Below are 25,069 nucleotides of genomic sequence, written 5' to 3'. Positions count from 1 at the left end.
AAACACCTTTATTTTAGGTTTTCTTGTTTTTGTTGGTGGTTAACGAACCGGAGCAGCCCAATTGCAATTGATATAAGCATAGCCCATAGAAGCCCACTGCTTTTCTATCCTTTATCTAAGATCCAATCTCAGCCGTTTAAACAAAGTAACATAAGCCACGTGGTCATCAGACTAAAGTTGCATTTTGACACCGCCGCCCAAGTACCAAAGTCCCAATCGAAAACCTCCACTGACAAAAAAGTCTAGAACTGCCTCTACCACCTCATCCGCTACGTGTCTGTTTCCAATTCGCTAGAAGACACCATGTGGGCTGCGGTCTCTTGTACTCTGTGTTCTTCGTCAGCTTCTTCTTCTATCTTTTTTACTTTTATTAATATACGACGACCAAAGCAAAAATCTTCTTTCTCTCTTCGCTTCTGTGTTTTCTCTCTACTTTACCTCTTTCTCTCTCTGTCTCTGTGGATCGAAATAGCAAACTTAACGTCCACGATTTGGTTTCCTCTTTTAATCCGATAAATCTCCGGAGGTGTTCTTCGTGGTAGTCTGTTTCTATGCCATTTTGCCGAGGTTTACGATCTGATTCCTTTTCTACTCTTTTAAAACTATTCAATTTTCAATAGATCGATTCAATTCGAATCACTTGATTGGTTTAGGTTGTTGTGATCTTTGAACTGAGTTATATAATTCAAGTCGTGTTTGGTTTGATTTTGGTGTTTGATTAGTTTCTGTGACAGATCTGAGAATTATAGGTTGCTTAGCCGTCGTTGCTTCCAGATTTAGCCTATTGGCATATATGATTGAGCCAGATTGACTCTTGTTGATTCTTACTGAATTGTTTACTCATAGCTCATTAAGGATATGTGCCTTCAATTGTGGGTGATTTATCTTAGGTTTCTTGACCAGTGTTAGTTCTTTTGAATTACTCAGTCTCTTTAGATTAATGGTACTGTGACGTTGTGGTTGTGCAGCTTTCATTAGATTGAGATAGCAGATATGTTGATGTTCTCCTCTGTAATTAGAATCTTATTAAGTATTTTTTTTCCTTTGTAGAAAATGGGAGAAGTTAAGGGATGTTGGAAAGTAGGACGAATGCTGCCAAAGAATAAGTCTGCAAACTCCTACAACGTCTCTCTTCTGTTATCTCCTGTTGTTTCTGTTTGGGATTGTATCGTCCGTAAAATGAGGTATACCTACATACCTGAGTGGGTGTAGTATTCTTTGAGATCGTTGCATCCCCTGGTTCTTGTGAGTTTAGTTCAGTTATTCAGTTGGTAGAATCAGCAAAGTAAGCAAGGAACAGAAGAAGCCAGTTGATAACATTTAGTAAATGTATATTTTTTAGTTTATTTTTTTTCACTTTGGAGAGTGTCCAAAAAGCCAGGCAAACAAAGACTTGTAGCAATCATGGATAACAGTAGCTCGATGCGCAAACAAGCTCAGCCGACTGTTAGAAAATCAAAGAAGAAGCAAGTAAAAGATGAAGTGGACCGAATCAAACAAGCTGAGAAGAAAAAGAGACGCCTTGAGAAAGCCATTGCTACTTCTGCGGCGATCAGGGCTGAGCTAGAGAAGAAGAAGCAAATGAAGAAGGAAGGACTGCTAGAGGCAGCAGCAGGTGAAGAAGATTCACCAGAGGCTGCAAAGAAGAAGCAGGAGAGAGACGAACTAGAGCGTAGCAAACAAGCAGAGAAGAAAACGATACAGCTTGAGAAATCCATTGCTACTTCCGCGGCCATCAGGGTTGAGCTAGCTAAGAAGAAGCTTAAAAAGCTCGAGGAACAAAAGAGATTGGATGAGGAAGGTGCCGCCATCGCAGAGGCTGTTGCTCTCCACGTCTTGCTTGGTGAAGATTGTGATGACTCATACCGAAACATGCTTAACCAAGAAACAGAATTCAAACCATGGGACTATACTACCAAATTCAATTTTTCTAGTGGTGGAAGAAACAGAGTATTTCCTCACCAACGCTGCTCGAGCTATGCGGTTCATCATAGTAACAACAGACCAAGAGACAGTAGTAACTGGTTAGTCTCATATGAGCCTTTCGCAAGGGCATGGGATAGCAACAACAACAACATGGGAATATCAACTGATTTGATTGCTGCTCAAGCTGTGTCGTCACTACAGATCTCTGAGAGTAATGACGTGAACGCAATTGTCTTCAATGGGATGTTCAGAAGATAACGGAATCATACTCCCAAAGAATAAAGCACTTGTAAACTATTTAAAGTTTGTGTGCTGTTTTTTTTTTTTTAATTTTATTTTACTACATAGCAAAAGAAAAAAGAAAGAAACCTTTGTGTCTCTTACACTCTGAAATTAGTACCATCTCTCTTTTGTTTTCTAGAGAAGTGAGGCTCATATGATTTGTTTTGGTTTCTTTTTGTTGTTGTAATATATTGAGTCTTCTCATCTCATTACATTGGCAATACTAGCAATAGCTTCATGAATAATGCTGACGACTTCAATTGTTGGAAGTTGGAACTCACGAGAATCATTTGGTTTAGACCTGGGAAGAACTTGAGAAATGGAATCAAATAGAAACGGTGTCGTTTACAAAAGTCAACCGAGCGTTTCTAAACTTCAATTTTCCACTCATCAGTGATCAGACATTCTAATCACCGGTTCGGTTTCATGCTTAACCGGATAGATAATTTTACTGGTTACATACAGCCATTAAAATCCTGGTGCTCCTCCTTTTTGATTGAAGTCTGCGACTGCGAGATCGCGCTTTAAGCTTCGTAAGTTGCTTTCCATGGAAACTCCCTTAATCTTTAGAACATATATAGTTTTTGAATTATATGAACTCTCTCTCTCTCTAGTTTTACTCTAGCGTGTTTTAGTTGCGAGATTTAAACGAAATCGAGATGTAATCGAAGAAGGTGGTTGTGCGTACTAAATTAATGATTACAAGTCAACGAAATCCATGAGGTTTATTCGCGATGGAATCAGGGTTTCTACCAATTTTGGCTTGTTTTTTTTGATGAAATTAGGATTGAGTAGTACTACTGATCACTGTACGATTACGATTCTGTCTGTTATGGTTACTCTTTGCTCATAAGGTTTATCTTGTTTGGTGCTTGGTGAACAACTGCAATTCTCATGGAAAAATAACTCTGTTTTGTAATTTGTAGTACCTAGGCTTAAGTTCATGGATCACTAGGCCAAGGGAATTGGTGACTGAGTATTGTAAGACTGGTTTGCGACTTTACCTTTGTGTTGGTCTTATTGCCGTTTCTTTAAAATCCTTATTGTGACACATTACTTTGGAATGTCTTACTCGAAATCGCGTCTCGATGTTTGATTGATGTTATTGGCCTGTGAGCATTTGCACTCCACTGAGATCTTGAGAGAGGAGACTTTGTTTATTATCAGAGGAGAACATCTTGGTTCTAATGTTTAAGGTTGCTTATTTGCAGGTTGATGCAGTATCACATTCTTTAAGATTTTGAGTTTGGAATTGATTCTTTTTGTTTCTGCAATTAAAATGGTAACTACAATCAATAAAGCATTTTTTTCATGTCAGTTTATGTGTATATATCTTCATTTATTTCATTTAACTTAGTAAATACGCCATTGAAACTCATTTCAGAATGCAGATCTTGTTTGCTTCTCTGTCTTTATGTTACATTGTACATATATACACTACAGGATACTGGTGGGTGGGTAGATGAAAAAAGCGAGAACAGATTATATGTTGGAAACCTGGATCTTCGAATAAACGAGTAAGTAAAAAAACAGAGCTAGTTTGTTGTTACCTCCATTCCAAAGATCAAAACTTTGTTCAATACCTTATAAGTTTTCACTTCCTCACAGGGCAGCATTGATAAAAATGTTTTCTCCATATGGGAAGATAATATCAGAAGACTTCCTTTGGCACACACGCGGGCCAAAGAAAGGAGAACCACGCGGCTATGCTTTCATTCAGTTCAGCCGTAAAGAGGTAAACTAATAATAACTTAAAGCTTTCTTGGTTTTGCATTTGCGTGTTTTGATTGTGCAACCTCCTGATTTCTACATCTAAAGTGAGTACACAGGAAGCTGAATTGGCGAAGGAGAAGATGCATGGGAGATTAGCTTGTGGTAGGCCGTTGGTTGTACGTCTAGCTAGTGAGAAGCATCTAGAAGATTCCTCTCATGATCATCGTTCCAAAAGATCATTACCAGAAGCAAATAGAACGAGGTTTGTAACTGGGAGTAGTAGTAGCTCAGGACAAATGAGCCGAAACGAAAAAGTAGCTGCCATTAAGAAAAAACTCAAAGCTTTGGAAGAAGATGAGAAGAAACAAGATCCCAAGAAACAGAAGAGATAAAAAAAAAAAAATCGGTTTTAAACACACAGCTTTGTGTCATCTTCAACGTTTTTGTATCTGTTTTTTTTTTTATACTTTTGGCACTTCTATAGTTGAACCCGAATTCGGTTTACTGGTTTAATCAAAACCAAATTTGATTTTCGATTCGGTTTGGCTCGAATGTAGGTGAGCAAAGTATATAATTATTAGAAAGCGAAGTTGACGCACATGCTTTAATATGAGTCAACAACTTCACTAATCACTCACTCTCTTCTCTTTCCACCTTTTATCGTTGTAAAGCTGACGCGAATAAAATGGCGACGAGCTTGTCGTTACTCAACGTGACCGGAATCTCGTTACCGTCGTCGAGGTTATTTCGCCGCCGCTCGCACATTGTCTCACGCAAGGATCTTCCTGAATTATCGGCGAAACCAGTCCCTTCGCGGCTTAGCTTCTCTCCCGCTTCGTTGTCGCGATTTCGTAACGGCAGCGATAGGTTTCTCTCGCCGGATTCGTCGTTACCGGAATTATCTTCTCCGATCCGATCGGTTACTGTGAGATCGTTGAGTACGCCTCTCATTTCTCCAAACGATGAATGGGGAACTTGGACTGCTCTCTTCGCTACTGGGGCTCTTGGTCTCTGGTACGATCATCGCTCTTTATAAAAAAAACTCCGATCGTTAGTTTATCCTGATCCTTGATTCTTAGGTGAAGTTGATTTTGCATGTATATATAAAGAGAGGTTTTGATTTTGTTTTCATGGGATGGGAGTTAAGAAATGAAAATCACAAGTGGTGGTGATTGATTGTAACAGGTCGGAGAAGACAAAGGTCGGAGCTGCGATGAGTGGTGCGTTGGTCAGCACTCTAGTTGGGCTTGCGGCTAGCAATCTAGGGGTCATTTCTTCTCAAGCTCCTGCTTTTGCTGTAGTTTTGAATTTCTTGCTTCCGTTAGCTGTTCCTCTGTTGTTGTTTAGAGCTGATTTGCGCCGTGTGGTTCAGTCTACTGGAAAGCTTCTCTTGGCCTTTTTGATTGGATCAGGTAATAGGTCCCCGTCTTGTTGTATCTTAGTAACAAGGGTGGCAACAAAAGGCTTATAGTTTACTCAACATTCACACTGTTCCTATGGTTATGCTCTTGAGTTTTTGATTTTGAAATTATCCGAAAAGCCTGAGCTTTTGCTATTTTATGGTTTTCATAACAGTTGCCACAACCGTCGGTACAGCTCTAGCATACTATCTAGTGCCAATGAGATCGCTTGGCCCGGATAGTTGGAAGATTGCAGCTGCTCTCATGGGAAGGCATATCGGTGGAGGTAACTTTACATCCATATGTCTTTGGACATTGTAGAGACGCTGTGATGTATATCTTCCATTATCTTGTTCCCTTCCTTCTACAATGGCTTATAAGTTGCATGTTGATTGTTTTATGTTCAGCCGTCAACTACGTAGCTATATCAAATGCTCTCGGAGTTACACCATCGGTTTTAGCTGCTGGACTTGCTGCTGATAATGTTATATGCGCTGTATATTTCACGACATTGTTTGCTTTGGGATCCAAAATTTCTGCGGAAGCTGTACCACCACCGACTACTGGTAAGTCTGAATGTGGCTGTAATGTCTGGTTTCGTTTGGTTTGGCGTCCCTTTGGAAAGAATTGATCATCGAGGTTATCTAAATCTTCAGTTAGGAAGTCACTTCTATTGGATTAGATATCAAGAGGAAAATGTTCTGTTCCATTTATTATTCATGTCGATTCTAGCCAGTATTTTAATCAATTCGTTATGACATTTTGAATTCCATTTCATAGATTCTGTTTCGGAATTTTGACATAGATGTTGTTGCTCTTCTATGGCAGAGGCAGAGACGAACAAAGGTTCTGAAACTCAAAACAAAATTCCTGTGGTACTGATAGCTACTGGAATTGCTGTGTCATTAGCTATATGCAAGGTCGGGGCTTTGCTGACAAAGCACTTTGGGATTTCGGGTGGTAGCTTACCGGCTATAACCGCAGTTGTTGTTATTTTAGCAACTGTCTTTCCGTCCCAGTTTGGACGTCTTGCTCCATCTGGAGAAGCCATGGCTCTAATTCTGATGCAGGTATAAGACAAGACTACAACAAGAGTTTCAAGAACAATAAAACGTTCTTGATATTAATCAAACTAGTTTTCTGTCAGGTGTTCTTCACGGTGGTGGGTGCGAGCGGAAACATATGGAGTGTGATAAACACAGCGCCGAGCATATTCTTGTTTGCGTTGGTCCAAATTGGGACACATCTAGCTGTGATATTAGGCATAGGAAAGCTGCTAAACATCGAGCTAAGGTTGCTGCTTCTAGCATCAAATGCTAATGTCGGAGGACCCACGACTGCAGCTGGAATGGCGACTGCAAAGGGATGGAACTCGTTGATAGTTCCGGGGATTCTAGCAGGAATATTTGGAATCGCCATTGCAACTTTCCTCGGGATTGCATTTGGAGTTAAAGTTCTCCAGTTCATGTGAAGATGGTAATGTATAACTAAATTATGGATCTGATGCTGCTCACATTTCATAGATTCTGCTCACTAAATTACTGTACGATTACGATTCTGTCTGTTATAGTTACTCGTTTATCTTGTTTGGTGCTTAGTGAACAACTGCAATTCTCATGAGAAAAAAAAATCTCTGCTGTTCTATACTTTGTAGTGCCTAGCTTAAAAGTTCATGGATCACTAGGCGAAGGCAATATAACCATACTTTTACTAAACTCATGCAAGAATATAAACAATACAAATAAAATATAAAGAATTTGAGATATAGTAGAGGATAATATGAAAATAGTTATTTATACAATTTCAAGAGATAAAGTTATATTTCTAAAATAATTGAATTAAAAGAGTTACAATTATTATTTATATTGGGTTTGAATGAAAATGAACAGAGAAAAAATAGTCAATTCATAATTATGAAATTTCAGTTACAATTTATTACTAGTAAAGTGTGTATTTAAACTTAAAGTATGTATTAATGTACATTATACACTTTTTTATTTAATAAAAATTAATTAATTATTTTTTAGAAATTAAATTGTAAATAGACCAATAAAAAGAGAGTGAAAACATTACATTTATATATATAATTTTTCATAACAAAGATCATGAATTAAATGTCTCTTCTCTGTTTCACATATACGACGATCAATCAGTATCAAAAGAACAGAAATTTCTTCCTTTTTGGCTTTGTTGGAACATATGGAAAGATCGCAATAAATTCATTTTTAAAGATGTTGTTAGTGACCATAATCGAACAGTATCACAATCTAAAGCAGATGTCTCTGAGTGGATACAATCATTTCCGGACAGACAAATTAGTACAGCTTGTACAGAACAAACAATTAACCCTCATTGGGAGCGACCAGCATATCCCTATGTGAAATGTAACTTTGATGTTAGTTACAGAGCAAATACAAAGAAAATGATTGGTGGTTGGATGGTTCGTAATCATCTTGGAGTTGCCACTAATTGGGGTTCCAGTGTTTTAAGGAATGCAAATAATCCATTGGAAGGCGAAGCACAAACTTTATTGTTTGCCATGCAACAAACTGTTAACAAGGGCTTTAACAAGGTTTGGTTTGAAGGAGACTGCAAAATGTTGATTGATTGTCTTAATGGATCTATACAAGACGCTACCATACATGGCATACTTCATGACATTAAGAATTTTTCCAATTGCTTTGAAGCTGTTAGTTTCTCATTTATTCATCGAACAAACAATGAGGTTGTCCATTTACTAGCTAAATTGGGTTGTAATAATGTTGATTTTTATTCTGGTTTTTCTAATCCTCCTGTTTGGTTGATGGAACCTCTGTATTTTGAACGATTTTACTCTCAATAAATTATCTTTGCTGTAAAAAAAAAATATATATAATTTGTTTGACAAAAAGAAAAAAAAACTATAATCTTATTATATAAAGTTGGGTTGTGAAAGTTAGTCATTAACAAGATTTTGACATGTGTCAAGTTATCAATCTCAGATTTTAACATGTGTAAAAGTTAATATTTAATATGAATAATTTAATTACAACAAAAAATTTTGTTTAAAAAAATATTAATAATGTAAAAAAGATAATTATCAAAAATTACAGAATTTAAAAAAAATACAAAGTTTTTTAAATAATTATAAGGAGATTATATATATATATCATGAAATTCAAAATTATAATATTATTTACTTATTTTTAATTTTAATTTATCTACAAAAAAAATATAGAAAAAGGGATTAAGTAAAATATACATTTAATTATTAAATCTAAATTTTATAAATACTCACTTCTATATAAATATAGATCATCTCACATTTAAATAATTTATTCAAAAACACTGCTTTCAACTTTGTTTAATTGGGAAATTTTTTTTGATGGGAAGGTAAATTTTTCTTATTTTTTTAAACCAAAATTTTCTCCTACTTTCTCTTTTTTTCAGTTGGGAATAGGTAAGATTAATATATTGACCCAAAAAAAGATTAATATATACGTCTTCTTTTCCTAATACTGTATTTTAAAATTTATTGTAGTATTTTTAGATTGTTTTATTTAATTTATATTTTCATCTTTGAATTATTTGGGATTCATATATTACCATGCTTATAATTTTCTATTGTTTCTTTAATTATGCCAAATTAATTTTCTTCTAATTTCTCAACCTTGATTGGTTGGTCATAAACCCTTCTGTTTTTTGCAAACATAATTGTTATCATTATTCATTCAATCCCAAAGGAAGATAACGATTAGAATCTCATCAACCTAATGAATGGATAAAATAGGCTAATCAAACTCAAACGTACAACAAACATAGATAGATAGATTGGAACAAAATAAATCGTTATTGATAAATCCATAGGAGTTCAAAGACTCTGACACCCTGGTTTGCGAAAGGTTTAAAAGAATTGATTTGACCACATATGTCACTAAAATGCACTTATTTTTTCGGTCAAGGGTCCTGAGAGAACTTCAAGATGGATGACCTTCCTGAAAGTGATTGTCGAAAGTGTGCGATTGGGGACAAAACACAGGAAAATATCATTTGTTGATTTGTAAGGTCGGTAAACAAGTTTTTAAAACCTCCAAGACATAACAAACTGACCATCGAATATGGGTGGGCCCATGGACTGAGAGTGGGCATGGGCTCACTAAGCAAGGTGGCGGTTGAGGCGTTACAGAGACAAAGGCTACATCATGGTGTGTCAAAGACACTTCCACGAATATATTGGGAAATTTAACATTAGATATTATCAAAAAAATTTGTGACGTTAGAAAAAGGTTTTTATTTTTATTGGTTATCGGAGCAAGCCATTTTGAGATATCAAAAAGACGTGAACATTTTCTCTTCACACAGGAGGAGAGCAGAGCCGATGTTCTCTATGGTGGAGAAGGTTGGACACAAGGTTATCTAACCAAGGGAGGAAGGTGTAAGAGGTTGGACGCAAAGTTATCTCTCCAAGGGAGGAAGGCGGAGCCAAGGTTCTCTCTATGGTGGAGGAGTTTGGACACAAGGTCCTCTCCATAAGGGATGAGGGCGGAGCCGAGGTTTTTTTATGGTGGTCATACATTATTATAATGATACATCATTGATTAGTATATTATGTAATATATAAACACATTAAGCCAACTATTTTACTTTCACTTTGGCATAGTTACTATCACGAATACATTGGGAAATTTAACATTAGTTACTATCAAAAGATTTTGTGACTTTAGAAAAAGGTTTTTACTTTCATTTGTTGTCGGAGCAAGCCATTTTAAGATAGCAAAAAGACGTGAACATGTTCACTCCACATAGGAGGAGGATAGAGCCGAGGTTCTCTCTATGGTGGAGAAGGTTGGACACAAGGTTATCTCCTCAAGGGAGGAAGGTGGAGGAGGTTGAACGCAAGGTTATCTCGCCAAGGGAGAAAGACGGAGCCAAGGTTCTCTCCATGGTGGAGGAGGTTGGACGCAAGATTCTCTCCATAAGGGATGAGGGCGGAGCCGAGGTTTTCTCCATGGTGGTCATACATTATTGTGATGATACATCATTGATTAGTATATTATGTAATATATTTTTTATTTAAAATATTTTTTGAGCTAACAATTTTAGTAATTAAAAAACTATGCAGAAGTAAAAGTAAAATAGTTGGCTTAATGTGTTTATATAGACATTTTCTAGGTGGTGATAAAGAATATATTTGTAATATATAGTATATTTAAGTGTAAAAACATACACTTTTAATAGTAACATACTTAAAAGATTTGTAAATGGATATAAATCAGTGTATTATAACAAAAATAAATTCTATAAATAACATACAACAAATTTTAATATATTTTTTTAAAATTTAATTTTGATTTATAAAACTTTAAACTCGCACATCGGACAGGTCCTCGTCTAGTAAATTTATAATTTAAAGATTAAAACGTGTATCTTGCGAATTAAGTAATATAGAGGACATACTACTTCTTGCACAAGTATTTGTATGTAGTGATCTCATATAAAAGCACAACTCCAAAAACTATTGTATTCTCTATTATGTCATTAACTTTACTTTAAGATTTTTAAAAATAGATATCTTCTTTTAAGTTTTTAATTCGTAAATGACTTCCATATGAACGGATGCGATCGATGGTGGGAATGACTTTTTCGATTAAATACAATCGAAAAGTTGTGTCAAACAAATAACCTTTTGGATTTGCATTCAAGAATGGCCGAATCAGATTCCATTTCTCCTAATTAAAGAAGTTAATCCATTATTAATCCATCTCGTAATTAAAGTAGGTATAGCGACGTTTATTGTGTCCCCGATGAGGCGATGAATAATTGAATATTAAAATACCGTAGTTTGCGCTTGAGCTAAAACCGTCCCTAAACCGGATCATTTAAGAATGGTTTGCCAATAACCGGAAAACAAAATATATTCATATACTACAGTAACTTGGAATTAGAGGATTGTGGTACAAGAAAGCTTTTTCTAACTATCACTCAAAATCATTCAAAGAAACTGTAACCCCTCTCTCTCTCTTTCTCTCTCTCTCTCTCTCTCTCTCTCTCTCTCTCTCTCTCTCTCTCTCTCTCTCTCTCTCTCTCTCTCTCTCTCAATCTCTTATCTCCGGTGATTTCTCCGGTACACTGACAGTTTCACTTTACAAAATAAAAAGAAGCAAAGACTCTCTCTCTCTCTCTCTCTCTCACTTTTCTCTTACACTCTCTACACTAGAGACTGCAACAATATGGTAACGAGCTTACCGTCTCTGAATGTAACTTCAATCCCATCTCCGTCGTCACCGGTACCTTCTCTCCGACGACCTCACATTGTTTCCCGCCAAAACACTCCTCCTGCCTTTTCTTTTAAAGCTGACTCTCAGCGCCTTAGCTCCTCTCCTTCATTACATTCATCTCTGTTCTCACCGTTTCGTTACCGAAGCGAGAGATTTCTCAGACAAGATTCGATCCGATCAGTTACAGTAAGATCGCAGTTAAGCACGCCTCTCATTTCTCCCAACGATGAATGGGGAATGTGGACTGCTCTCTTCGCCACTGGAGCTTTCGGTATTTGGTAAGCATTAAAGTAATCTATAAAAGGATATGTGTTCATATCATCCGTCCGCTCTTATATTGTCAATTGGTTTTGAGTATGACAGGTCGGAAAAGACAAAAATAGGAAGTGCGATGAGCGGTGCACTAGTGAGCACTCTAATAGGACTAGCAGCTAGCAATTTAGGGATCATTTCTTCAGAAGCTCCTGCTTTCTCTGTAATGATGAACTTCTTGCTCCCGTTAGCTGTTCCTCTGCTTTTGTTTAGAGCAGATCTGCGCCGTGTGATTCAATCTACTGGAAAACTTCTCTTTGCTTTTCTCATCGGATCATGTAATTACAAAAGCTTCATCTCTCTTTTCACTTTATCTACACGATCACGATCACGATCACGATCACGATCACGATCACGATCACGATCATGACTCTGTTACATCTAAATCCAATTCTGTTACATTCATTAAAAAACAGTTGCTACAACGGTTGGGACTGTTTTGGCTTACTTAATCGTACCGATGAAGTCGCTTGGTTCTGATAGTTGGAAAATAGCAGCTGCTCTTATGGGAAGACATATTGGTGGAGGTAATAATAAAATATATATTTTGCTATATAAAGTTGAATTTTGCTTAGTTTGTTTGTTCTTGTGCAGCTGGAAACTACATTGCAATAGCGAAAGCTCTAGATGTATCTCCTTCAGTGATAGCTGCTGGACTTGCTGCTGATAGTGTTATATGCGCGTTATATTTCATGTCATTTTTTGCTTTAGCCTCTAAAATACCTGCTGAATTTGCACCACCAGAAAGTACTAGTGGTAAGCAAGATCACATAACCAGTTTCGAAGTTGTGTGTTTGATTTATAATAACTTGATGATGCCTTTTTAATATAATGGCAGATGATGGTGTGATTGTTAACAAAAACAGAGACAAAATTACTGTGATACAAATGGCTACAGGAATAGTTGTTTCCTTAGCTATATGCAAAGTTGCAACTGTTTTCACAACGTGGTTTGGGATTTCGGGCGGTAGCTTACCAGCGATAACTGCTATAGTTGTTGTTTTAGCAACTATATTTCCGTCTCAATTCGACCATCTCGCACCATCTGGAGAAGCAATGGCTCTAGTTCTGATGCAGGTGAGAGATATGATGAATACTTAGTTATCTATATACTTGTATGTGTGCTGATCAAGAGCTAATCAAATTGTATGGAAAAAAACACAGGTGTTCTTTGCAGTGTTGGGAGCAAGTGGAAACATAAGGAGTGTATTAAGCACAGCTCCAAGCATATTTATGTTTGCTTTGTTACAAATAGTGATACATCTTGGGGTGCTACTAGGAATAGGGAAGGTGATGAAGATAGAGCTACGGCTTTTGCTTCTTGCATCAAACGCAAATATTGGTGGACCAACAACTGCTGCGGGAATGGCTACGGAAAAGGGATGGAGCTCATTGATAGTTCCCGGGATTCTTGTCGGAATATTTGGGATCGCCATTGCAACTTTCCTAGGGATTGTATTTGGGGTTAAAGTCCTCAAGTTAATGTGATGTTTTAACTTTCAAGTCCCGTGAATGTAAAAAATTTGATAAGTTTGCTCATTCCAATGATTAGTGGAACAGTCCATAACCACAACAATGAACAAACCTTTAACAACTCAACACTGTTACACAAACTCAGTTTTTTTTTCGGAAGAAACATTACATAATTGAAGTGCAAGTGTCATATCACATATATTTAGAGATTCCATTGTAATGCAAAGCCTAACGCCAAGAAACAAAAGAAAAAAAAAAACAGCCCTCGGGTCTGCATAAGCTGAGCTGAGGACCGAGGAACTTGACGGCCACAATGCAGTCGTCGTCCTCGGGAGAAGAGGAGGACATGGCCACGTTGGTTACCAGTTGGGTTTGGCAATGAGGCAGAGTAACAAGAGGATCTTACAAGCGCAGGTGGTTTCCTCAGACTAAGCCTCGAGAGCCCGCTGAGAAGCAGAGAAGACCTCATAGGCTCTCTTGGTTAAGACAGATTGTGTCAAACAAACCCTAGATTGAAACATTTCTATGTCCCCTGATTTTTATTAAAAAAAAAAGACAAATTGCCTTGCCCACCAAGTCTATGTCCCCTGATTTTTATTGGAAAAGAAGGTGCCAATGGAGCTGATGACAGAAACGGGAACAATAGGAGCATCTCATGGCTGGGTAGCTACTTTGAAAGATGGTGTAGTGCGTCTCCAAGATGACCTCAACCCTAGTGCTTCAGATTCAGATCCAAAGCGAATCTCACTGCCTCCTCTCGTAACTCTGCCTCATTGCCAAACCCAACTGGTAACCAACGTGGCCATGTCCTCCTCTTCTCCCGAGGACGACGACTGCATTGTGGCCGTCAAGTTCCTCGGTCCTCAGCTCAGCTTATGCAGACCTGCTCAGAAAAACCCCGAGTGGGTCAACATCAGAATCGAAGATCCTGGCTTCTCCTCCTCCAAAGTCATGTATTCAAAGAGAGATGACATGTTCTCCATGCCTGCTTCAGGAGGCACCCACATATGTTCTTGGGATCTTGATAAACACAGACACAAACCCAAGCTTGAAACGTTGTTCTTTCCAAACCATCCTGAGTTCGTGCAGTCAGTGTGGGGGAAATTAGATACGTGTTGCAGGAGAGAAGAATTGGTGGAGTCACGCCCGACGGGAGAAATTTTCATGGTGAAGCGGTTCAAACAAAGAAACAACAATGAAGGTGTGATGAGGATGGAGGAGAGGCTAATGCTAGTGTTCAAGCTAGACACGTGTGGATTTGCTAGGTACACTGAAGACATCGGAGACCTCTGCATTTTTCTCTCCAAGTCTGAACCTTTCTGCCTCCAGGCTAGCTTGTATGACGCACTAGATAAGTCAGTTTATTTCATAGACCAGAGCGAAAGCGGAGTATTCGATTTGGGCTATAAGGAAACAATGGATGCTGTATTCTCCTCTAACCCCGCCCCTTACTTCATTCCACCTCCTCAACTTTAGTAGTTATAATTAGTTTTGCCCCCTAAGTATATGATTCTCTTTAATATCAACCAGCTCTTGCTTCAATTTTTATCTTCTACTTTGCATTTACATTGGAAATGGAAAATTCTAAAGTCATCATGTTGTGTTGTTTACTCGCATCTGCTCTTCAAATAATAGACAAAACCTTTTGTATGATCCGTATTATCCTGTAATTTCACTTTATACATTTTTTTTTCTTTTCTTTTGGAAAATGGTAGTTGTTTGCTTCATGATCGATCCTGAAAACATGTTACTGTCCACTACTACGTACAATCTTCTTATTGAAACAGAGCATTCTCTCTCTCTGTCATTCGTGCATTTAATTAATTGCTGACAACAAGTTACAAGCGGTTCTGAGAAGTGAAAACGTTAATTAGTTATCAGACTCATCACACCCTCATCCTCCTCCTCAAAAGCGTTTATGGGTTCGGATCTGGAGTCAAGCTTGAACGGGTGGAGAGCTAATCTCGTAGCCGTGTGGTTCTTGTTCTGATTGGCGGGGTTCTTCTCTTCATGCCATCAAGCGTCTTCTTACAAATGAGGGCTACAACAGTGTCATATAATCGTGTTTGACCTCTTGGCTCAAAGTGTTCCAAAACATGAATTAAAAAGTCCCATTTGCATCTTCCTCTTAAGAAGTGTAAATTCTTTTATGTTATACTCAGGTAAGACCATCCTCATCTCACACTCCCTTAGCCAACTTATTCGGAACCATAATCATGTCCCACTGAGTCATACACGAACTACTATTACACCATTTAGTTTTACTTCTATAAAATAAATGGTTTTATTTGTAATTAAATAAATACTTTTACTTTTCATTATAATCACTTAAACGTTTATGATTTATTTTAAATTTTTTTATCAAAATGATTATAATCAACTTTCCAAATTTTGATATTGTAATATTACTTATTCCCTCCGCATTCATTCATGTTGGAATTCTCACTTCTAAGGGCATCACCATTGGGGGTTTTAATTTTGAGCCTCTGAGGTTAGATTCAGAGCGGTTAACTGGTTAAACTCGGGTATGTTACCGGAGAAAGAGTTGTTCATTATGCTTATGATTCGTAAAGAAAGGTAGGTCTTTTAAGGGAGCGACATCGATGTTTCCTGATATACCTATCTCTGTTCGATCTGAAGACCAAAAACAGAGTTTTTGTTGCAGAGTTTTCCCACCCATCGTTGGCTTTCTCCACAAGGCTCTGAATCTGGTGTCCAAGAATCAAGAGACTTGGTGTTGTTTTAATGACTTCTTGAAGTTTAACAATGATTCTGTTTCGGTTATCGAATTCTGTTTTTGCGTGAACATAACCGGAAATTTGGTATGATTTTGATTACATTTGTGTTCTGTTTTGGTATGCCAGAAAGTCAATTGATCAAAACTTCTTCTTATGGTATGATTTTGATTACAGTTGTGTTCTGTTGGAATTCTCACTTCTAACCTCTCTCTCTTAGGTTAGATCTCTCTGGTCTATCTCTCACACTGATTTGGTTACTTTGTTCTAGAGAGAGATAGAAAGCGCTTTTCAACTTGAGACTTGTATCAGGTTCTATTACAACATCACAACACTTACATACTTAAGTTTCATTGTTAACCTAATTATATAAGTCTATAACCAGCACACTTAACCCACTAATGTTAATGGGCCTTTACTACAATATTGGCCCATGGCCTTTTTCTTCTTCCTTCTACTACGACACAAAACAACGTTTCTTCTTCTCTTCTTCTTTCGTTGCTTACGCAATCTCTGCTCTTAATCAACATCTCACCTTTCTCTTTGTCTTGTCTTATGTAGGATTAAGCACAGGATCAACTTCCAACAATTCATTCAATATAGTCCTAAATTATATTGTTTTTAAAAATATATATATATTTATTTGATAACAATGGTGATTTAAACATAAATACCAAGATACGGTTCCACGAATCACAGACTTGGTGGGCAAGGCAATTTGTCTTTTCTAAGAAAAATTAGAGGACATAGAAATGTTTCAATCTAGGGTTTGTTTGGCACTATCTCTCTTAACCAAGAGAGCACCATGAGGTCTTCTCTGCTTCTCAGCCGGCTCTCGAGGCTTAGTCTGAGGAAACCACCTGCGCTCGTAAGATCATCTTGTCTTCTCTCTCTGTTATTGTTACTTGTTTTTCTGATGATGTTTGAATTTGATTACTCCTCAGGGACACCTCGGTGGCGCTCGGTACTTGTCGCAAACCCCTCTCTGTCGCATTGTCGGCGCTGTACCTTGTGGATCTACTTCCAGAGATGGGGATATCTGTAGACTCGTGGTTACAGATGTTTCTGAATCTTGTTCTACTGGGACAGAGGTTTTGGAAAAGAAGGTGCCAATGGAGCTGATGACAGAAACGGGAACAATAGGAGCATCTCATGGCTGGGTAGCTACTTTGAAAGATGGTGTAGTGCGTCTCCAAGATGACCTCAACCCTAGTGCTTCAGATTCAGATCCAAAGCGAATCTCACTGCCTCCTCTCGTAACTCTGCCTCATTGCCAAACCCAACTGGTAACCAACGTGGCCATGTCCTCCTCTTCTCCCGAGGACGACGACTGCATCGTGGCCGTCAAGTTCCTCGGTCCTCAGCTCAGCTTATGCAGACCTGCTCAGAAAAACCCCGAGTGGGTCAACATCAGAATCGAAGATCCTGGCTTCTCCTCCTACAAAGTCATGTATTCAAAGAGAGACTACATGTTCTCGATGCCTGCTTCAGGAGGCACCCACATATGTTCTTGGGATCTTGATAAACACAGGCACAATCCCAAGCTTCAAACCTTGCGCTTTCCAAACCATCCTGAGTTCGTGCAGTCAGAGTGGGAGAAACTAGACAAGTGTTGCAGGATTGAAGATTTGGTGGAGTCACGCGCGACGGGAGAAGTTTTCATGGTGAAGAGGTTCAAAGAGAGAAAGAACTATGAGGTTATGAGGATAGAGGAGAAGCAAATGCTGGTGTTCAAGCTAGACGGGAATGGAAATGCTTTGTATACTGAAGATATTGGAGACCTCTGCATTTTCCTCTCCTCCAAAGGTGAACCTTTCTGTCTCCAGGCTAGCTTGTATGGCGGACTTGAAAACCACGTCTATTTCATAGACAGCGGCCAAAGAGGAATATTCGATATCAAGTGTAAGTACGTGATTGGTGGATTCGTCACTTACCCCGCCCCTTACTACATTCCACCTCAATCCTACCTCAATGCTATCAGTAATAATGGGGGTTGCATCTCAATCAGCTCTTAGAGTCATCCTGTTGTTGTTGTTGTGTGTTTTTTCCTTACCTTGATATGGAAGGCATCATGTTGTTTACTCGCAATTATGCTTCAAAAAGACAAAACTCTTTCCAATATGTTCTGTTGTGTAAAGCACAAGATAATCCATATCCTCGGTGAATTTCTACTTGTTATACAGCTCTTTACAGTTAAACCTTTCCTTGTTATATAGCTTTGGAATATGATAGGCTTGTTAGCCATTCTGAATCTTCTTATTTTCACCCTAACAAGTAACTGAAACAGAGAGCATTCTCTGACCAAGGGGTTTTGAGTTTTGAGTTTATGATGTGAAGAGGCGAGGCAACGAAACAAGAACAAAGGAAGAGGACCGGAGAGGAGAGAGTAGGTTCCTCCGAGGAGAAAGATCAAGATCGACATCGACGAGTCTCTCTTCTCTAATTCGGAAAAAAAAAAAAAAAATGAGATTAGTCACTTCTTGTCTCTCACTGTAATTCAATTTGAATTTTAGTTCTGATGCTGCGACTCTCTTTTCTTGCTGAAACATCTCCTTTATATGAAAGTTTGCTTCTTTCTGAATCAGTTTTTATCTGATTTGAGTCATTTACAAAGAGAAAAAATAAAGCAAATATGAACACCAAAAAGCAAAAAAAAAAAAAAAGAAGAAGAACAACAATCCAATTTGTGATGTTTCTTCAAACTGTGCAGTAAGTTGATACGATACTGTATCAACTTCTGTTGACTGTGAATTGAGTAGAGATGAGAATCCAATTTGTGATGCTTCTGTTGACTGTGCATTGAGTAGAGATGAGAATTTGTGATGTTTCTGTAGACTGTGCAATGAGTTGAGACGAGAATCCTTGTATCTGTTTAGAAAGTATGGGAATTTGGGTGATTCGGTAGACTGTGCAATGAGTAGAGACTAGAGACGAGATGATTCTGTAGACTGAGTAGAGACTGTACATGTACATGATGAGGCTTCTTTGAAAAACGAGAACCCTTGTAACTGTTTAGAAAGTATGACAATTTGTGATGATTCTGTAGACTGTGCAGTGAGTTGAGACTAGAACCCTTGTGTCTGTTTAGACGGTATGAGAGTATTTGATGTTTCTGCAGACTGTACAGTGAGTGGAGATGAGATTGGACATGACGCTTCCTTCTTCAATCTTAATCTTCCTTGTGACTTTGTTCCATAGATGAATCATGTAACTCCCTTTGCTCATGACCTTTACCGTCTTCTCTACCCATTTTGCTTCTCTTCTGGTTGCAGGTTTCTTGAAAACCTTTGGCATGTTGATCCAGTTCACTGGATAGAAAGCATCAGGGGGAAAGATCGTGAAGTTGAATCCAGGTTTGCTTCCTAATCTCGTGATGACTCTAGAGACTAGGTAAGGGCTGTTGTGTCCCCATATGTTTCACCATCTCCCACTCTACTCCGGTTCCCCTTGTTTCATGGAAGCAGAGGGTCAGATTTGAAGAAGCCTCCTCTCGGTTTGGAAGTTTTTTCCTGCAAAATTTTGATATATTCCATTTGATTAAGCTTTTGGACCATAAGAAAGGGTATAATATTCCAAGATTGTGAAAACAGACTTTGCAGTGTTGGGAGCAAGTGAAATTAAAACATAAGGTGTGTAATAAGCACAGGTCCAAGCATACATCTTGGGGTGGTGTTACTAGGATTAGGCAAGGTTGGACTTTTGCTTCCTGTAGGAATTGCATTTGGAGTTAAAAGTCCTCAGAGTTGATATGATTCGTCTTCAAGCCTATTATCTCATTTGCTCTTTGCTCTCATGGTTATTAGCAGAATCAAATTCAGCTTACCAAAATGGGTAAGAAAAAAAAGATATTTGATTTCATTTTGTTGGTTTTCTACAAATATAGAAATCATTTCCACAAAAGGAAACCAGCAGCTATTTTAAAAACCTAGAAAACCCTAAAACCTCTGTAGAAAGAAAATGAGAAATTTTGAAAGAAAAAAAAAAAAAAAGAAGAGAGAAATCAAACTCTCCTCAAACAAAAACAAAAACAAAAATACCAGGATGACGACGTCATGGCATTTTTTCCCCCTATTCCCTAAACCGATGTCTTAAAATTACGATAACAAACATAACAAACAAAACTAAACTAACATAAGAGAGATTCTTCTATTGGCAAAAACCAAAATGTGTCCCCTTACGTTATCTGTTATCATGACTCTTTGTTGTTGTTGTCGTTGTTGGCTACCACCACTGGCTGTTCTTCATTAAACTTGAACCGTCGAATATCATTACCACCTCCATCTGCTGTGGCCTCAGACCGTCGAGCCCGCTCCTGCTGAGCCATCTCAAACCTGTTCAGACCTGTACTGTTCTCTTCCGCAACGTCAAATCTTCTGTTCCGAATAAATGGTCTAAAGTTGTTGTCGTTGTTTTTATCAGAATTCGGTCTTCTCATAGAATTTCCGACATCAAATCTCTGCCCAGGCCGGAACTTCCTTCCCCTGAAGCCATTATTATGATTCTCTCCAGCATCATTGTTCCTCCCTTCAAAGAACCTCGGCGACGACATTCTGTTTCTCGGAGGTGACATGTAACCCATCTCCTGATCTGCAGGAAACCGTTTCTGGAAAGGCAACCTCACTCTTTCCATCATCCTCTCGTCTGCTCTAAACCCACCTGGAGGAGGAGGAGATGATCTGTTTCTGCCATTCCACGAGACTGGAGACCGGCTTCTGGATCTTGACTCTGATTGCGGGTGGTGCAATCTCCTGTAAACCTGAGAGCCACCTCTCTCTCTCCTATTACTACTCATCCGGTTGTGCATCCGACTAGGAAATTGGTTGGTATCACTGTGAGGACCCCTGAAATTACGATCCCTATCATCTGGGTATCTCCTAAACCGACCTCGGTATCCACCATCTGAGAATTGCCTACGTTCATAACCATCTGGTCCTGGTCCTGGTCCTGGTCCCGGTCCTGACTCATCAAAGCCGTTCATCATACCTTGATCATCTGCCATGCTTTTAGGCCGTGGACGCCCGAAACCAGAGGAACCGCCTTTGTAATTAGGGTGGGAGAAGCGTCGTTTGGAATCCCAACCATTAAAATACCCTCCTCTCCCAGGAGTACGCATCCCTGACCGGTCAGCTCTCCCAACAAACCTATCTGGAACCGTACTCAACCCTTCAGAATTATCAGGCCTGAAACAAAATAACCATGACTCCGTTAGTAAACAAATTATTAATAAGTGTGTTGAGTTTGACACAAAGAAGAAGGCTCAGGGAAAGCAAAACTTGCCTTCTCCTCTGGATGGCATCATGTGAAGGCAACTTCTTGTATGGTTTTGACCCAAAGCTCCTTGAAGGAGACGAAGAGCCCTTCTTAGGATGTGAATCACTCATGTTAACAACAACTTGCTTCTCTATGTCACTTCCTTCATTAGCCTCCCCAATTCTCGGTGCATCACCAGGCTCACTTTTAATATGTCTGAAATTCTTGTCTGCCAAGATTCCCTTCTCAGATTCCATTGAGTAGAATCTCTCAGCCTCTGGCTCAGACCCGTAATCCAACTGTTCAACCTCTCCCGTTTCTCCCTCAGTCTCTTCCCAAGGGTATGGTTCTCTCAACTCTCCATCCTCAAACTGGGAGTCATAACCAGATTGGCACTCCTTTTCATTTTTAGTAGCTGCATCAGCCTTAGGCCCAGATGGTGATGAAGTTTTTGTATGATCATCTGATGCAGTTACTCCACCCATACTGTCCTTACTTCCATCAATAGGTCCGCTGTCTTTAGGGGCAATAGACTCTGTGATTTCTCCCTCCACATCCCTTCCAGAGGCTTCATCTTCTACACCACAAGGTTCATTTAAATCCCAGTGGAAGATAACATTTTTAAGGCCTTCACCCTTGTTCCTTTCAGTGGGCTCATCGGCAGATGATTTCTCTGACATCGTTACAACTCCACTATCAGGTGCTAAAGTTTCACATTCACTTGCTGCAACATTAGCCGTCGGTCTTTCTGTTGAGGATTCATCCGAAAGAGCAATACTGGTTTTTTTAGGTGCTATCATCCCTCCAGAGGTCACTCTGCTGTGCTCTACGCTCTGCACATCAGCCAACTCTTTGACCAAATTTTTTAAAGGATTTCTCTGAGGCGCTACAATATCGCAATTGCTTTGCCGACCCTGATCACTGGAATCAACTGCAGTATGCGAGACATAAGCAGTTCCAGCTGATGAATCATTACCTTCAGCATGGGTTGAAATGGTAGAGGCATCTTGTTGCTGAACAACAGATTCTTCGGCAAGAAACCGGTCAACAGCTGGTGCAAGATCATTATTCAATTCCGTACTGCAAGCAGCATCAGCAAGTATCTTGATACCAGAAAAGTCATGACCACTACAATCAGGCTTTTCATCATGAACGTCTGAGATCAAATTTGGGTTTAATCTCGAAACAGGCGAAACACGGTTGATCTGCGCTTTATTTTCTGAGCCTTCACATTGACCAGATGACCTCTTTGAAGGTGACAGGGAGCGAATCAGAAATCTCCGTTTCTTTATCGGAACATGCTCTACTCTTTCAGGGAAATGCTGATCTTGAACAGAAACCCCAAGCTGCAATAAATAGAAAAGGATCAAGAGGCCAGAAATTTTGCAACGAAATCAGGAAAAGAGGCAAACAAAAATTAGAAAAAAAAAAAGAGGAACCTCTTCAGGCTTTGATTTTCCTGCTACTACTGAGCCAGTTGAACTCTTGTCTTCTGCCTCAATACCTGAAGCTGCAACACGTACAACTGGTTTCTTACTACGCCTTGTTGAACTTCTGCTACCTTTAGACACCACTTTCCAAGGAAGCTCTTCACCATCATTGCTTTTCATGCTTCTATACCATCCACTCCCGGAAAAACTTTTTTTTTTTTTTACTACGAACCTTCACCTCACCTCACCTCACCTCACCTGCAAGCAATGATATTCCCATTAGCAAACCATTTAAAAAAAAAAAAAAAAAAAAAAAATCACACAAAACATAAACAAAGAGCTATTGTCTACTTCTAGTATAGAATAACTAGCTAGACTAAAGACTCTATGAGCCTTTACCTTAAGACAGATTGCGCTATACAGTTTTTGAAGTCTGGAGAAAGAAAAAAAAAACCTCCAGAGCTTTTGGGTGTACGTTTTTTTGTTTTTTTGGTTTTGGGTGGGGGGAATTAAAAGCAAACAAAACTAGCATTTATTTCATGTTTGTAGTCCCGACTAAATCCAACTCCAGATCACACTGTCGGCCTCGCCCCTTGGCCATATCGAAAGATTCTTGAATGGCCGGCCACAGCCAAAGATCCCAATTCACATCGAAACCAGAGTATCATCGTATCCCTAAGTCTATCATACACAGACGAGCCACTAAGGTTCATGATGACCACATCGAAACAAGATCGACCTTCCTCTGATGGAAGTAAAAGAAGATTCGACCTTTCTCGTGATTTCTATAAGATCTTCCATGTCCAAAAGAAGATTCCAAGTTGTTTATATAAATCATCGCCAAGCCGACAAGAGTCCAGAACCAGAATCGATTTCTCTCTTGACTCTCTCTCTCTCTCTGACTCTCTATCTCCTTTCATTGAACCAAAAACAAAGAGCAGAGTAATCAAAGAACTTAGGGTTTTCATATACCTGAATCATCCACCTACTCCTTAATATTTCTCCCCCTTCCTCACTCAAATCACAGATCCGATTCAACTCCTCCCCCGTAATTTCACTATTTTCCCACCACCGCCGTATATATATCAAACGGCTCCTTCTCGGATTTTTTTTTTCTTTCTCAAATCCAGCGCAAAAAGTCTAGGAGAGGCGATTTCAAAAGCCAAGATCGATTGAAAACTAGTAGGTCCTCCTCGCCAGAGAGAGATATCTCAGACTAAAAATCAAATCGACGGCAAAAGCTAGGTCTTCCTCTTCTTCTTCTTCTTCCCAACGTTGTCGTCGTCTTCTTCGATTATTATTATATGAAAAATATTAAAAGAGGATTGGCTGGTCTATCTTTGCCTTTTTGGGATGAACAACTAAAACAAAGCTTTGTTGAGGTGCCCTATCACCACGTATTTATCATCCTCTTTATACCTAAACTACCCTCTTCTGTATCTTGTTATTTACGATTTTACCCTTTCCGACGCTGTTTTATTACGATCTTGCCATTTTGCAAGATTGGGTAGTAGACCTCTCTCTATATCTCTTTAATAAATAAAAAAGTCAACGGTCAAGAAGAGACATCATGGGTTCGTGTGAAAGTGAAAACTTTTTGGTGGCTGACGACTGGTGATATTCTTTTGTGTTTGCCCCCTAAGTTTTTTTTTTCTTACTACAAACATGAATCATTTTCATTTTTAATGATACTGATGGAAATTAAAAGAAAACAGCTTTCATTCAATTGAAATGATTTCTTTGATCAAAATTTTTTAGGAGATTTGTATATTAACAGCTATTGTTTGATATATCAAAAAGAAAAAAAATTGTCGGTCTATTAATCACATATGACGATATATAGAAAAGTTTAATAAATAAAAATTTAAATTTGTTAATGTCTATGATAAAATCCGTTTATGTGTGAGTTTGATCAAATATATATATATATATAGAAAATATTTATTTAAAAGTTAAAATTTATTAATAACTATATTAAAAATCGTATGTGCGTGTTTTGGATCCAAAATATATATATATAATAAATAGTCATGTGTATATATTTAGCCTCTCGGTACTTTATAAATAATTTTTACCAATTACAATGCTATGGAAAGAGTTTTTGTCGTAAAACTTCGTGTGATATAATTTTCAAATATTAAATTTACACATATTATTTTAGTTAATATGTTTATAATTTTATATATATAAGTTATGGATTTAGATCTTTATTCATACATAACTTAATATTTTTGGTCAATATCCAAAATCAGATGTATGGATCAAGATGATAATATCTCGAATCATGGGAT

At 38.4% G+C, this 25,069-nt stretch overlaps 7 protein-coding genes across 13 annotated transcripts; 6 read left to right on the top strand and 1 right to left on the bottom strand.

Moving 5' to 3' along the window:
- The first annotated feature begins 168 nt into the window (after positions 1-168).
- Positions 169-2,417, top strand: LOC104725767 (uncharacterized). Its single transcript, XM_010444489.3, has 2 exons — positions 169-567; positions 1,051-2,417. The coding sequence occupies exon 2, from the start codon at positions 1,405-1,407 to the stop codon at positions 2,182-2,184; it is 780 nt and encodes a 259-aa protein (XP_010442791.2). The 5' UTR covers positions 169-567; positions 1,051-1,404; the 3' UTR covers positions 2,185-2,417.
- A 214-nt stretch (positions 2,418-2,631) lies between these two features.
- Positions 2,632-4,457, top strand: LOC104725764 (uncharacterized). Of its 4 annotated transcripts, none has more exons than XM_010444484.3 (5): positions 2,632-2,741; positions 3,420-3,490; positions 3,652-3,725; positions 3,817-3,943; positions 4,038-4,457. In XM_010444484.3, exons 2-5 carry the CDS (start codon positions 3,488-3,490, stop codon positions 4,311-4,313), a joined length of 480 nt encoding a protein of 159 aa, XP_010442786.2. In that variant the 5' UTR covers positions 2,632-2,741; positions 3,420-3,487; the 3' UTR covers positions 4,314-4,457. The 4 variants fall into 4 exon arrangements, with proteins under 4 accessions (XP_010442786.2, XP_087330558.1, XP_019088409.2 ...); XM_087474432.1 differs by having other exon boundaries at positions 2,728-2,931; XM_019232864.2 differs by lacking the exon at positions 2,632-2,741 and adding an exon at positions 3,135-3,189.
- A 61-nt stretch (positions 4,458-4,518) lies between these two features.
- LOC104725763 (uncharacterized) lies at positions 4,519-6,967 on the top strand. Its single transcript, XM_087474431.1, has 6 exons — positions 4,519-4,935; positions 5,107-5,333; positions 5,497-5,607; positions 5,729-5,887; positions 6,150-6,391; positions 6,469-6,967. The coding sequence occupies exons 1-6, from the start codon at positions 4,607-4,609 to the stop codon at positions 6,790-6,792; spliced, it is 1,392 nt and encodes a 463-aa protein (XP_087330557.1). The 5' UTR covers positions 4,519-4,606; the 3' UTR covers positions 6,793-6,967.
- Positions 6,968-11,321: 4,354 nt separating this feature from the next.
- LOC104728829 (uncharacterized) lies at positions 11,322-13,450 on the top strand. Its single transcript, XM_087476101.1, has 6 exons — positions 11,322-11,856; positions 11,942-12,168; positions 12,307-12,417; positions 12,485-12,646; positions 12,729-12,967; positions 13,055-13,450. Exons 1-6 carry the CDS (start codon positions 11,531-11,533, stop codon positions 13,376-13,378), a joined length of 1,389 nt encoding a protein of 462 aa, XP_087332227.1. The 5' UTR covers positions 11,322-11,530; the 3' UTR covers positions 13,379-13,450.
- A 510-nt stretch (positions 13,451-13,960) lies between these two features.
- On the top strand, positions 13,961-14,839 carry LOC147935367 (uncharacterized; the record flags this gene model as incomplete). Its single annotated transcript, XM_087472950.1, has 1 exon — positions 13,961-14,839. A coding segment is annotated over one exon (879 nt), but the record flags the coding sequence as incomplete, so codon positions are not given.
- Positions 14,840-16,903: 2,064 nt separating this feature from the next.
- LOC147935366 (uncharacterized) lies at positions 16,904-18,159 on the top strand. Its single transcript, XM_087472949.1, has 2 exons — positions 16,904-16,966; positions 17,043-18,159. The coding sequence occupies exons 1-2, from the start codon at positions 16,904-16,906 to the stop codon at positions 18,111-18,113; spliced, it is 1,134 nt and encodes a 377-aa protein (XP_087329075.1). The 3' UTR covers positions 18,114-18,159.
- A 1,771-nt stretch (positions 18,160-19,930) lies between these two features.
- Positions 19,931-24,283, bottom strand: LOC104725762 (uncharacterized). 4 transcript variants are annotated; one of them, XM_087474427.1, is made up of 4 exons: positions 23,751-24,283; positions 22,788-23,036; positions 21,376-22,694; positions 19,931-21,278 (listed from the first exon to the last, which is right to left on the bottom strand). In XM_087474427.1, the coding sequence occupies exons 2-4, from the start codon at positions 22,956-22,958 to the stop codon at positions 20,288-20,290; spliced, it is 2,481 nt and encodes an 826-aa protein (XP_087330553.1). In that variant the 5' UTR covers positions 22,959-23,036; positions 23,751-24,283; the 3' UTR covers positions 19,931-20,287. The 4 variants fall into 4 exon arrangements, with proteins under 4 accessions (XP_087330553.1, XP_087330554.1, XP_010442779.1 ...); XM_087474428.1 differs by having other exon boundaries at positions 22,788-23,031; positions 23,751-24,167; XM_010444477.3 differs by having other exon boundaries at positions 23,178-24,166.
- Between the last annotated feature and the right edge of the window lie 786 nt (positions 24,284-25,069).

The sequence above is a fragment of the Camelina sativa genome, chromosome 11 (genome assembly GCF_030686135.1).
Source record: "Camelina sativa cultivar CO46 ecotype springtype chromosome 11, ASM3068613v1".
NCBI classification, from domain to species: Eukaryota; Viridiplantae; Streptophyta; class Magnoliopsida; order Brassicales; family Brassicaceae; genus Camelina; species Camelina sativa.
The sequence above is the reverse complement of the archived record's forward strand: the minus strand, read 5'-3'. Positions and strand labels throughout refer to the sequence as shown.